Source organism: Rhinopithecus bieti, unplaced genomic scaffold, assembly GCF_001698545.2.
Source record: "Rhinopithecus bieti isolate Rb0 unplaced genomic scaffold, ASM169854v2 scaffold_75502, whole genome shotgun sequence".
NCBI classification, from domain to species: Eukaryota; Metazoa; Chordata; class Mammalia; order Primates; family Cercopithecidae; genus Rhinopithecus; species Rhinopithecus bieti.
The window spans coordinates 51,651-66,209 of NW_016827875.1; the positions used below are offsets into that span (position 1 = coordinate 51,651).

Sequence of the window (14,559 nt, forward strand, 5' to 3'; positions counted from 1 at the left end):
CTTGTGTTCTACTCTCTGGACACTATGAATATGTTGCTTAACATGGCAAATATATATGTATCTATAGATAGATAGATAAATATAGATATAGATATATAGATGTATTAGAGAACTTGAGTTGGAAAGCCTTTCTGAATTATCCAAGTGAACCCAATGTATGCACAAGCCTCCTATGAGAGGTAAGAGGGATATAAAAGGTAGAAGAGTCAGCGGAGACAGAGGAGAAGTAGAGGTTGGAGTGATGCAGGTTGAAGACTGGGGAAAGGGTTATGAGGCAAGGAATGTAGGTGAAAAAGGAGAGGAAGTAGATTCCCTTCTAGAGCCTTCAGAAGGAATACAGCTCTGGGGACAGCTTGAGTTTAACTTTTAAGACTTACTTTAGACTTGAGACCTCTAGAATTACAAGACAATAAATTTGTGTTGGTTAAGCCACTGAGTTTGTGGTAATTTGTTACAGAAGCAACAGGAAACTAATATGCCCACATTACAACTCCTTCATTTATCCCCAGTGTAGAGCAATGTCTTCCTAAAGGATGAATGAAAATATCACCTCACACTTCTCCTAGTTTCCAGAATCCTAATATCTCCAATGTTAAGGAATTTGTGGGGATAAAAGCAGAGTGTTGCTTATTTACTTCATTTATTTTTTTAAAAAAAACAAGCTGTTGAGTAATGCTTAAGAGCTACTAATATTTATTGGCAAGTTAATTTTAACATTCAAGGTAAATATGTAGCTATAAAGTACTGCAATCATATAAATGAACAAATATGTATCAGCTAACATATAACACTGAACAAAATCAGTCTTTATTAAGCCAAGTTTTCCTTCATAATGCTTTTTGCTTAAAATTCTGGAAATTTTAAAATATGAAATTGTGATGTGTCAGCATTATTTTTGCAGTATTGTTAAGAAATAGATTGATTATACCACAACTTGATTTACTTTGTTAATATAAGAAGGATAATACAAACATCAGAAGGTTCTTTCACAGTTGGATTGAAAGCGCACATTTAGGCAGCTAGTAGCTAACGCTCCAAACGTTTCTTAATTATTTTCTTGTACAGCGGGGCTTGCAGGTCCAAGCAAATTTTCCTTCCATTCTTCAGCGTGGCTCTGGCAGGGAAAAGAGAAGAGGTGTGCCTTTCAGTCCTTGGGTTTGCAAATGGCATTAGAAGGGGGAGGGATGGGCAAAAGAGGCACGGAGAGGGGGCACTGACTGAGGTAGTGCGAGGACTCACATCAGTTGCGCAGTGGGGCAGTGGGGTCCGGCCTTGATCACCTCCAGGCTGGTGATGTGCCTGGGACGGACCTGGGAGGTGGTCTTCACACACAGGCACTGCAGGTCCCCATCTTCTTCAGTTTCAGCTGATGGGGAAAGGGAGGGGGTAAGAGAGGAGGAGGGGACGGAATGGTGACTCCATGAGTAGCCAGAGGTTCTTTAGGGACTTTTTCCACTACCTTCAGCCTTCTTTTCCTTAGCCATAAATCATACCTCTCTCAGAAGTTGTGCTGATCAGGTGGCGAGGTGCCCGTGCAGTGCCTGCCACTGTACCCGCACACTCAGCACGCTCGCGGTAAGTGTAGCTGCGATCATGATCCTAGAGGATTCCTCCCCAGCCCCAGCGCTTCCCGCATTCCCCCCTCGCCGCTGCGGGCCCTTCCAGCCTGGTTTCTGCTCTCACCGCTGGCGAAGGCGACCACAACCGGCAGGAGCAGCAACGCCAGGAACAGCATCTCCGGGTGGGTGGCGCGGGACCTGGCTGCGGAGCTCATGTTGCAGCAGAGGTTCAAGCAGGATCCCAGTGCGCAGGGAAAGTCGGGCTGGGCTTCTGCAGGCAGTGACTCCTGGCCTCACCAGGCTTCTTTTATCCTCAGTCCCTGTTCTTCCAGTCCGGAAGCCGGGGGTGGACAGCGAGGAACTGTAGTGCAGGAGCTAAGACACTGCTGTAAAGACTCGGACTCTGGCCAGCCAAGATTACAAAACAAAAGGCTGGGGGCAGCTGCCTTGACTGGGAGCTGGTACAAAGATGCTTACCTTCAACCCCAGTTTATATACACTTACATTTGTGGAGTTAGAAGCACTACTTGCATCTTAGAAGAGAAATGTTTTCTGTGTTGTATCATAGTAGAGCTCTCTGTAGTCACCATGCAACTTACACAGCAGGTGGCTTCAGGACCCAGACAGTTCTTGTTTCCTTCTCAAGAACTGCTCATGTGCTCCTGACTTCAGTCTTGATTACTACCGAGTTTGGCAGCTGTGTGTTTGAAGAGTGTGTTGTTTGCAATTGTTTTCTGATACTAATAAGCTTAATTTGGTCTCTAGGCGTTGACTCTTCTGAATTTCACCTGCATGTAGAAAACTTCTCTAGTCTCTGGATGAGATTCACCAGGCTCCACTGACAATCACCCAGTATACTCTAGGACGCAAGGTCTATTTTCTGTAACTCTTAGAAAAATTGCAGAAGTAATATTTGAATGCATTATTTTTATAAAAACTTAGTTTCTGGATGTTTCTTCATTGTTCCCATCCTGAATAATAGCCCAGAAGAGAGGACAAGGAGAGTTTGCCAGGCCACGTCTTCCGGTGCCTGCTGTGTCTTCAGTCTGTGCCAGTGACGGGGTGAGATGGGCTGCACTGTTGGTGGGGAGCAGTGATGCTCTCTGCGGGAGGATTCAGGGCATCTGGGAGTTGAGTGTGAGAATGATGGGAGGTGACAGTGGAAGGGATGCAACAGAATCCCACATGGGAAAAGGGAAGAGATCCATATCGACTGTCTTCTCTTCTCTAAAACAGAATGACTTTGGCTCTTGATCAGGGCAAGGCACACCCTTAACCCAAAGCCCGAGGTTCCCTGTCACACTGACTAACAGTGGTGAAGGGTGTCAGGGACCCACTGGATGGAACTAGCTGATATTCTAACGCTCAGAAAGCCTGCATTTTTGTAGGAATATGCAGTTCTTTCTCCTACTCTCCCAACACCTGCCTATTCAGCTGGCTAGGACCTATTCATATTTCTGGTGTCAGCTTAAATATCACTTCCTCAGGTGGACCTTCCCTGACAGCTATATGTAATCGTGTTCCCTTATTGTTCTATCTTGCAGAACTCTGTTTTTCGTATTTCTCACAGAATACACAAACATACACACACATACATTGTAGATATATGTGTGTGTGTGTGTGTGTCTGTATATTTATAAGTGTTTAAAATTGTTTTGTTTCTTAAATGGAAAACACTGTGATATTAGATATCATAATGTTTATCACTATTTCAATGTACTGGTAGGGACTCAATGCAAAGCAGCTACAGTAGTGAAGATAATGTGTTGAAAATGATGATGATGAGGCTTTGACATGTTCATATATCTATTCAATTGGAGCAATTAGAGCGTATAATTGGAACATACATTTATATTGACACGTGTCACATATGGTCACAATTATTTGTCCACTAGTCTGCCTCTCCCACCAGATAGTGATCTCTTCAATAGCAATTCTCTGTGACTTATGTACAGTCATGCATCACATAACAATGTTTTGGGCAGTAATAAACTGTGCATATGATGATGATCCCATAAGACTATAGTGGAGCTAAAAATTTCCTATTGCCTTGTGACACCATTGCTGTTGTAAAATCATAGCAAGCCAATGTATTATTCATGCATTGGTGGTAATGCTGGTGTAAACAAACCTACTGTGCTTCTAGTTTCATAAAAGTATATCACATACAATTATGTACAGTACATAAAAATTGATAATTATAATAAACAAAGCTGTATCTGGTTTGTGTATTTACTATATTGTACTTTTTAATCATTAATTTAGAGTGAACTCCTTCTACTACTAATGGAAGAAGAGTTAACTATGAATCAGCCTCTGGAAGGCCCTTCAGAAAATATTCCAGAAAAATACATTGTTATTTTAGAAGATGACCACTCCATGTGTCTTATTGCCCGTGATACAAGAAATGAATGTGGAGGACAATGATTGATGATTCTGACCTTATATAGGCAAATTTGTATGTTTGAGTCTTAGTTTTCAACAGAAAAGTTTAAAAGGTGAAAAAAATTAAAAATTAAAAAGTTTATAGAATGAGGATAGAAAAGAAAAAATATATTTATAGCTGTACAATGTGTTTGTGTTCTATGTGAAGTATTACTATAAAAGAGTCAAAAATTAAGAGAATTAACACATTTATAAAATAAAAATGTTACAGTAAGCTAAGGTTAATTTATCATTGAATAAAAAAATATTTTTTCGAAACTTAATGTAGCCTAAGTGTATAGTGTTTATACAGCCTGCAGGATTGGACAGTAATGTCCTGGGACTTCACATTTACTCATCACTCACTCACTGACTCACCCAGAGCAACTTCCAGTCCTGCAAGCTCCATTCATGGCAAGTGCTCTCTACAGGTTTACCATTTTCTATTTGACCATATTTCTACCATACCTTTTCTATGTTTAAATATGTTTAGGCACACACGTACTTATCATTGTATTACATTTGCCTACACTATTCAGTACAGTAACATACTGTACAGGTTTGTGGCTTAGGAGCAATAGGACATAACATATGGCCTAAGTGTGTAGTAGGCTATACCAGGTTTGTGTAAGTACACTCTATGATGTTTACACAATTATTGCCTAGTGATGTATATCCCAGAGCGTATCCCCATCGTTAAGCAACATTTGACTGTATTTTTAAACATCTGGTATACAACTCAATGACTGTTGCAGAACACATTGTAATTCCAACATTTCCATGGAAATGAAAATTAACAGTGCTGAGAATAAATAAAAGGGATGATTTTACATTTCAATGGACAACATAGAAGGTCTGTACAACCTTATCCCCAGATTTCAACATTGGCAGCATACAAGAATTCAGGCAGCAGCAAGTGACAATTAAACTACTCTTTCTCTGCATCTAAATAGAATAACTCAATAACTGCACACAAAAGTAAGAGACACTTGCATCTCATGAAGAATAAATGTAGTGTAAGCACTGTGCTATGTCTCAGGAGCTGGCCTTGACAAGTTTCAGTGGTAAAACACAAGAGATATGAGTAAGATGCTTGAGCTGCTTTGAATAATTGGGAAAAAAGCTAAGGAGAAGAATTGCAATTTGCATTTACTGCTTTATTACGTGTTTATGTATAGTTTTGGCTATTATTTAATATATACATTTATTTTATAGACAAAACACTTTAAGGTATTGAACCTATGATGGTGAGGAGATAAAGAAAGCATTCCTTAATAGCACAAAAGTTGTAAACTACATGCTTAGTACATGAGTACTTCCCCAAAGTCCATGTACAAATTGGAGTAGGTGAACTTATTTCTTCTCCTATAATCATTATAGTATATACAGTATGCTATCTATGTATTAAGTCCTATTTTGTATGCCAATAATACCATGTTATATGTAATGTAATCTCCTCATTCGAGGAAGAAGAGCTGAGAAAAGTGGCATGGTGCAGTATTGAGAGCAGAGTTTCAAATTCCCACTCTGTCACCTACTAAGTAATCTAATATTGGGGCAAGGTTTTAAATTTCTTTCAACTTTCTTTTTTATGTTGTTCCAGAAAATACCATAGTTTTCTTTATAGAATATATGCATATGTTTTCACTATATATTTTTACTCTACTCGTGGCAAATATATTCACTTTAAAGTAAATAATCACAACTTACAAAACTTACATTCAACAACTTTATTATTTTCAGCACTGGAAGGCTAAAATAAACATTAGAAAAAACTTTCAGAGAATGTTGTAAACAAGACATCCTAGCACATTGGAAAACTCTATTACATCCCTAAATAGTTTAACAAAAATTTATTGAGCAAATATTCTACGCTGGGCTCTGTGTGAGTTCTTATATCATTGACCATTATAAAGTCTGTTAATTATCATGGGCATGTCTAGCCTAACAGTAAAATAGAGCAAGAAAAATCAACAAAAATGTGTTTGGAAGGAGATTCTCAAATAAAGAGAGCAAAGCACTGTGCAATGGTTAGCCAGGAATTAGGGAGTAAACCATACACTATGTTGAAACTAGGCTTGCTTATTTTCATCTTTCTGTCATCTTTTAACCAGCCTTCTCAGAATAAAATGTGATTTTGAGACAAGATGGAAAATACCTGAATTTTAACACAGTAAGAGTAGGTATCTTGGATAAAATAAGAATTCTAGAAAGTCTTTAAAATCTTGCCCTTCCTGGGAGGTAAACAGGTTTGGCAGAAAGTGAACAGATTAAGCAGCTGACCCACCACCTTCCAACATTTTCTGGACTATCTTATTGATTCTGGGAGCTTCTGGGTCCAGACACATTTTCCTCTCATCTTTCAACATGATTCTGCAAGAGACAACAGAATTATCTGTTGAGGAACAGAAAAGAATACAGATGGGGATGGAAGTGAATGTGGAGGACTTTCCTCTTGAAGCAATGACACGGAAGCAGGGACTTACAGCACTTAGACTTTGTTGCAATGGGCTCCTGACCTGACCACTTTCAAATAATGAATGTTGGTGGATCCATCCTAGGTTAGCCCTAATTCCTGGCTAACCATTGCACAGTGTTTTGTCTTCTTTATTTGAGAATCTCCTTACAAATACATTTTTATTGATTTTTCTTGCTCTACTCTACTGTTAGACTAGACATGCCCATGATAATTAACAGCAAATAAATGTGGATGTTTGGGATGACATTGCTGGGATGAATTCCAGAGGCTGACTTCACACACACGCAGTGCAGTTCAATGTACAAGACACTGTCTACACATCGAGCTGCAATAGAAAATGTGATTAGTGGTCATGAATACTTCGCTCGGTTCCTTATTTGTAAATTGACAGTAGTTGTACCTCTCTCATAAGGCCATTGTGAATATGATCTGTAAAGCTTTAGTAAAGTGCCCAGCAGAATGCTCAGCACATATGAAGTGCCCCCTCTGTGTGCCTCCTCCAATTGGAGTTGTTAGTATAATGGCACTCTCCAGACCCAGGGCACCAGCTAGTCTTTCTCTCAGACACAGGTATAGCAGAAGCAGCAACAGGTGCAGGCGGTAGGTCTCTCCCTTTGCTTTTCCCTAAGTTTCTCTTACTTTACCCATTGGTGCAGGAAGGCAGAGCAGTCAGCAGCAGTGACAGAAGCAGCAACACCTGCAGGGCACGAAATGGTCTGGCACTGTTACAGGAAGGGGTGGCATTGAGTCTGAGGCTCATGCCTCAGAGAAGGCTGAGCTAGAGTTGTTTCCAGAGCCAGAAGACTTGCACATGAGGGTTAGCTGCTGCCTACAAGTCTGCAGATAAGTGGCTTCTCATGCTTTGAAGATGTCATTTATATCCTATCCCTCAAAGCCAGAAAGGGGGAAGAGGTAGGGAAGGGAGAAGGGAGGTATGTGGTGATCCACACGTAAGCCTGTCAAGCTGTGCCCAACCCAGAGAAAGACCAGACAGGTCAAAATTCCTACTAAGTTGCATGTTATGCATCACTTCACATTCCCACTCTCCCTTTCTCAGTACCTATCTCCCTTACACATATGTAAGAACTCTACTTAGGAAGATAAGAACTACGCTGAAATACTACATGCATTTTCTTTGTATGATTAGGTAACAATATGTCCTGACTTTCCTATAATGCAGTGTACAGGCTTAATGGACTTTAGGAACACCCAAAAGCACAAACTTGTGGCCCTTGAAAGAGAGAGTTATCTTTCCTTTCTAGAAGCTATGGGAATTAGATATTCTTTTCCTGGTTGTTGATAAATATTTGGATTAGTTTGGAGTATGTGAGTAAAATAAGAGCCAACTACCATAAAAGATGTACTTTTGATTTTAGCTTATGGGCTTCTTTCCGTCTTCCAAATGCATTATCTTTTGTAATTTCATCCAGAATCTATAAACAAAATGCATCCTCCTTTGTATTATAAAATAAGCTACTTGTTTCTACCACCTCAGTACAATTTAAAAAGCAAGACCTACCATATTGACTTTTTCCTTTCCTTTCAATCTAATAGAAAATAGATATATTTTGTGGTAAACACTTCATACACTACAGATATATTTGAAATAAAACATTCAAGTTCCTCATCATCATTACTCCACATTACTGCTCTTCAGTGGTAACCATTTGTAAGAATTTGGGATTAGTTTTCTATTCTATGTAGATTTATATGCACACATTTATACATATACAGAGAGAAACATTTTTAGTACATAAAGATACATGTATACTATTCACAGAGGTATATGAAGGTCTTTTCTATATAAATGGGATCACTCTATATAGATTATTATACAACTTACTTTTATCTTTCAAAATATCAGTTCAATCACGCCATTGCACTCCAGCCTGGGCAACAAGGGTGAAACGCTGTCTCAAAATAAATAAATAAATAAAAATAAATAAATAAATATATATATATATATATATAAATCAAATTATGGGTTCAGCATCCTTTTATGCTACTTTGATGTAGTTTTGCCCCATTCTTTTTAATGGCTGCATGACATTCTATGGTAGGAACAATAGTTACTCAACCTCTGCCTTGTTTATGACCCTAAGGATGTTTTGAACTACTAGAAGCTGCAATCACGCCGGGCGCGGTGGCTCACACCTGTAATCCCAGAACTTTGGGAGGCCAAGGCGGGCAGATCACGAGGTCAGGAGATCGAGACCATCCTGGCTAACACAGGGAAGCCCCGTCTCTACTAAAAATACAAAACATTTGCTGGGCGTGGTGGCATGCATCTGTTATCCCGGCTACCCTGGAGGCTGAGGCAGGAGAATCGCTTGAATCTGGGAGGCGGAGGTTGCAGTGAGCTGAGATTGCGCCATTGCACTCCAGCACTGATGACAGAGTGAGACTCCATCTCAAACAAAACAAAACAAAACAAAAAACCAACAACAACAACAAAAAGAAGCTGCAATCAAACCTTTGTTTCTGAATTCTCAGGTCCTGATTAAAAAGCTTGGTGGGAAATATTGCATGTAAACTAAGCCTCACAGAAATACAGAAGTATACCTATACATCACATGTTGGATTGTATATTATTGTCTGGATCACTGTCGCATTTATAAGATTTGCTTGTTCAATTGAATAAGACATTTTAAAGGCAGAGGCATGTCCTAGCTTTCTCTGAATGTCTCATGTATCCTATTGCATGTAGGATAATGCAGGATAAAGTAGGTCCTAAGCAGTGTTAATAAGTAAATCAACAAATATAAATCCCATGAAGGAAGGTTTCTCTTTTTTGTTCTAATTAGCTACAAACTCCACATGACCAATAGAACGTGTGGCATGAAAGTGTCATTTGGAAGACTGGCAATAAAGAACAAGGCAGATACAAGTGGTCCCAGCTATAAGCAGTCTTCCTGCTACAACTGTGTATAACTCTTAGGATGTTATTTAAACTTCCCATATTCTTTTCTTACTTTTCCTAACTGAATTTTATGAACAATTATTTATTATTTCTGATAATTCTGCATGTTATTGTGAGGTTCTTCTGCTAAGCTCACTTAAGTGGGTGCAATCAGAAACAACTGAAATGACTGAGAATTAAAAACGGCCTCATTCACATGGGAAGCGGTTGGTGTTGGCTGCTGGCTGAGAATTCTGCTACGGTACCTGCATCTTTCTCCTCCTGTTTTAAGTAGTACTGTTTTACTTCTGAGAAATAAGCAGAAAGTAAAGAGGGAGAGAAGGAAAAGGGAGAGAAAAGGAGAGGAGGGAAGGAGAAAGAAGAAATAAAATAGAAAAAAAAAAAAGACAACACAAAGCACAAGCCCCATCACTTGAAAGAATATTTGAAGGAATTCTCAAAATATTAAATATGCAAAATTGCTTTCTAGCCAAAAAAATGAATGTAGTAAATATTTCTTCTGACTTAAGTTTTTAAGTCAATTTTTCTTGTTTGATAGTTCCTGACTATGCCGACTTAAGTTGTTAGGTCCTGGGTTTTTTTCTGTTTGTTTTGTTTGTTTTGCTTTTTGTTTGTTTGTTTGCTTGTTTTGTTTGTTTTGTTTTTTTTTTTTTTTTTTTTTTTTTTTTTTTGAGACGGAGTCTCGCTCACTGCAAACTCTGCCTCCCGTGTTCACGCCATTCTTCTGTCTCAGCCTCCCGAGAGCAGCTGGGACTACAGGCGCCCGCCACCACGCCTGGCTAATTTTTTTTTGTATTTTTAGTAGAGACGGAGTTTCACCGCGTTAGCCAGGATGGTCTCCATATCCTGACCTCATGATCCGCCCGCCTCGGTCTTGTTTTTTAATGTATCCCTTATTTTTCTCCACCTCATTTTTTTTTCTTATAAATTAGAGTTTAGCAGTACAATCTAATAAACTAAAATGACTTTTCTCCCTGTACCAACACAGAAGTTTCTAGTCTTAAGGAAGCGGATAAGCTGAGAGTTCGGGTTCTTCTGAGAGTTGAGATGTGGAGTCAATTGCAGAGATAAGCTCAGCAGGACACAGAATGAGGAGAGCAGGCTTCTTTCGAGTTCCTTCTGTGAGATGACTTTATAGCCTTTCCTCATTATTGATATTGAGATATTGTGAATTCTCAAATGAGATACATTTTCATTCAAATGTAAGATCAAAACAATTTCCAGAGCAAGAGATAAAGGTTTTTAACACTATTCATAGTATCTTTCATTTTCTGTTCAACCCCCTAAACACATTGCTGAGAATATTTACTAGCTTCACTGGACACTTTTTTCTTTCCATACTTAACGCTATTCAGTTTTTTTTCCTTGTTTCATTAGCAAGATTTTTAAAAAGTCACTAATCCTTTTGAGGAAACTATATGAAACGTCTTCTGAAGTAATGATGCTGTTTGAATTGGTTGATACCGGGAAGGAGGTAGGCATGGGGCACAGTATCATCAAGTCATTGTCTTAATCAACAAATGTGGTTTGTCACAGACAATACATTGTCAGCAAAGTTCATGAGGAAGTATTAAAACATTTCTTGAGTCATTACAATTGCATAAGCCTATTAGTCAACATTTGATATAAAATAGCTTTTGCTTGTTTTCATTTATTTAAAATATTGATTAAGCATCTATTATGTGCCAGGCATTATGAAGTTCTCATTTTTGTGTAACTTAGTCATTTAACTATTTCTTTTTAAAGAGAAATCTAAAATACTTGTGTAAAGCAATGAGATATGTATAATACTCTACTATTACTACTACTATGATGACTGTAACTGTTCATTACTGTTACTGTTATTTGCCTTATTCCCTTTGATTTCAAAGATGAGAAGCACAGTACGGAGGGCAAGGTGTACACAAATGGTTAAAATATATTTTCAAATAAGTTATTCAGTTAAAAGCAGTAAGCTTATACAAAATTATAAATCTAAATGAATACTAGGGGTAAAACAATTGTCAGAGGTTCTTGAATATTAAAATAATTTGACAGCCTTTTCAAGAAGATTACATTGTCACCATGGGTTTTATGTGTGTATGTGCTAAGAAATTTTATCAACTCTTTTCCTTTAAGTCATGAAATAAATAGCACAGCCATTCAGTCAACAAAGAAGTTTTCTAAGACCCCAAACAGAACTTACCTGTTAGCTATTTTAAAAGAAAATATCTAGAGACATCAGAGGACCACTATCCATTGAAATTGACATATTATTCCTGCCTTACATAAAATATTTTGAGCTGACATTTCCCAAATCCTTCTTTTAAGTACAAAGTTAATGAGTTATCAATCATAAAAACAATTTGAATAGAGCTATAGCTAGTAAAAATTTTGGGTCAGTTTGTTAAAGTATTTTAATCAATAAATTGAAATACTAGTCAATAACAGATTTTCTATTAAGTGCTGAAAACAAATGTGTTTTATGTGTGACTGTCAGTTGATAAGAATCATTCAGCCCTCTGGCACTCAGGTTAATGGAGGTTTTACTGTCTTCCAGTGAAGCATGAGGTGTGGGTGGGGAAAAAGTGAGGAGAGTGGGGCTGGGGAAATATCTTCCTGGGTACTGTTACATAGAAGTGCTGCAAAATTTTGCAGGCTTGAGAATTTTCATTTCAGTTTATGTTAATCAGTGTAATTTGTTGAGTCTCAAATGTATGACTGTTATCCAGTTTCACCACACATTCATTCATTTGAGGAAATTCCAGTACAATGTTTTCCCAGAGCCTACAAACACATTCAATTGTTAGCAAGTACCGTTTGATCCTCTTTTGCTGTGTAAGAAGTCAACCTTAAACTTAGTGGCTTAAAACAACAATTTATTATTTCTGATAATTCTACATATTAATATGAGATTCTTCTGCTATGCGCAATTAAGTGGGTATAGTCAGAAGCAACTGAAATGGGTGAAAATCAAAACTGGCCTCATTCCTGTGGGAGGTGGTTGGTGTTGGCTGCTGGCTGAGATTTCTGCTAGGGTACCTGGGTCCTTCTCCTCCTCTTTTAAATAGTGTTATTTTACTTCTGAGGAATAAACAGAAAGGATGAAGGGAGGGAGAGAAGGAAAGGGGAGAGATGAGGAGAAGAGGGAAGGAGAAAGAAGAAAGAAAATAGAAAAAAAGACAACACAAAACACAAGCCCCTCCACTCTCCACCTTCTTTCTTCTCCTTTTCCTTTCTCCTAGTCCCTCCCTTCACTTCTCCTCTTTCTTTCTCTCCCCTTATTAGAAAATCTTTGCTCTGTGGGAAACAGTATATTTGCTATAAAGAGACCTTAACTCAGACTGAAAGCTGTTCATTTTTATAATTTCCATATTTATAAGGATCTTGCATAGGGTCAGGTATGTAACAAGATTACCAATAAAGGTTAATAAATTGATATTTAATTGATGAATGTTTATATAAAGGAAAATACATCATAAATTTTGATAGTTACCATGTACTTCACAAAAAAATGGAATATACAGTTTTCAAAAGCTTCTATAAAAGACTCATAGAAAATTTTAATAGTGCTAAAATTAATCATACATATGTAAAAGAATATAAATAAATTTAGAAAAAAAATAGGGATGCTTAAACTACTAAGTTCTCAGTTTTCTCGTTTGCAAAGGGGAGTTTGAACTAGCAGTCTTGGGAAAGAAATTATTAATAATATTTACCGAGAATCTACTTTGTTCCAGAGTAGTGCCTGTGAGATAGATATTATACTGATTTTACAGATGAGGAAGCTGGGGAAGGTAGATGTGAAACAAACTGTCAAGCTCACATAGCTGAAAATACACAAAACCAGATTTGAAATCCAATTGCTCTAATTTTGTACTGCACCACAAAATATAAAGAAGTGTAATTAGCTTCTCTTGCTGGAAATAAGTCAACTAGTTTTCTCTTTAACCCTAGAGGTAGATTTAAAACAAACATCATAAATTTATGTGTTAGAGAAACGTCTCTACTAAAAATACAGAAAATTAGCCAGGCCTGGTGATGGGCACCTGTATACCCAGTTACTTGGGAGACTGAGGCAGCAGAATGGCGTGAACCCGGGAGGCAAAGCTTGAAGTGAGCCGAGACCGCGCCACTGCACTCCAGCGTAGACGAAAGAGCGAGACTCCATCTGAAAAAAAAAAAAAAAAAAGAAGTGGATTTTCCAGAGAAGGGTCCTTGCAATTTATCTATGTTCAGAAACAGGACTTTGAAATTTGTAGAAACAAAATTATACACCTAAACTCTAGATCTTTCTGCGTTCTTATCTCACTCCATGTATTTGAGGTATGAACAATCCTTCTTAGGAATATAATATTAATTTTGCTGACTAAGGATGAACCAGGACTGTCAGCCAAAATCTAAATCATGGTACATTCTCCTCCTCTTCCTTCATTTAGTCAGGGAGACAACTAGAAATTCCCAAGTGCTCCCTTCATCTGGTAAATTTCTCATTTTGTAACGTACAGGAAGGTATTTTGAAATTATATACAACATGAGAGTTATCCACAGCAATTATTTTGCTTAAGCAGGAATTAAAACTACGATAGAAAAACAAAGCCACTAGTCATATTTTATCATAGATCTTGTCATACCTTCAGGAATTGAAGGATTATGTGAATGCGTCACACATAGAGGCAAACAGGAAAGTCTGGTATAATGAAAGACATTAATTATACATTGAAAATTGTCTGAATTGGAACAGTAGCAGAGTAGATTTTAGCTGAGCATTTGTTCAATATCAAGTGACTTTACATAAGATAGAGTTTCAGACAGATAACAGAGTGAAAATAGTATTTAGGGGTTAGTATGAAGAAACTAGAAGACATATCCCTAGGATATTTACATTAGATTAAATTTCCCCAAATATGTTAGTCCTTGAGTTTACTAGTAGCAAGATCAACTAGGAATGGTCAGAAGAGTGAAGAGTAGCTGTCAGTTTCTTAGATTACTCTTCGGTAATATACTGTAATCTGTTTTCTCTATAGAGTGACCATTTGTAGAATGGGCCTGACAACTAGAATTCCAAGGATGTTAGAAACCATGTTTCATTCTATTTCTATGAACAAACTAAACTTACAAGTCTTGTTTCTAAAAAACAAAACAAAACAAAACAAAACAAAAAAAAAAACAAAAAAAAAAATCAGAACTTGATGATC

At 37.7% G+C, this 14,559-nt stretch overlaps 1 protein-coding gene across 1 annotated transcript; it reads right to left on the minus strand.

The window, feature by feature from the left end:
* Positions 1-670: 670 nt before the first annotated feature.
* LOC108523514 (platelet factor 4 variant) lies at positions 671-1,950 on the minus strand. Its single transcript, XM_017864155.1, has 3 exons — positions 1,684-1,950; positions 1,240-1,366; positions 671-1,114 (listed from the first exon to the last, which is right to left on the minus strand). Exons 1-3 carry the CDS (start codon positions 1,772-1,774, stop codon positions 1,027-1,029), a joined length of 306 nt encoding a protein of 101 aa, XP_017719644.1. The 5' UTR covers positions 1,775-1,950; the 3' UTR covers positions 671-1,026.
* Between the last annotated feature and the right edge of the window lie 12,609 nt (positions 1,951-14,559).

What these genes read in the sequence shown, in the direction of transcription:
- LOC108523514 (XM_017864155.1), bottom strand. Translation starts at nt 1,774, where the DNA reads ATGAGCTCCGCAGCCAGGTCCCGCGCCACCCACCCGGAGATGCTGTTC. An exon ending in TGTGGTCGCCTTCGCCAGCG is followed by an intron (nt 1,367 to 1,683) that starts GTGAGAGCAGAA and finishes TTTCCCCATCAG; the next exon opens with CTGAAACTGAAGAAGATGGG. An exon ending in TGCCCCACTGCGCAACTGAT is followed by an intron (nt 1,115 to 1,239) that starts GTGAGTCCTCGC and finishes TTTCCCTGCCAG; the next exon opens with AGCCACGCTGAAGAATGGAA.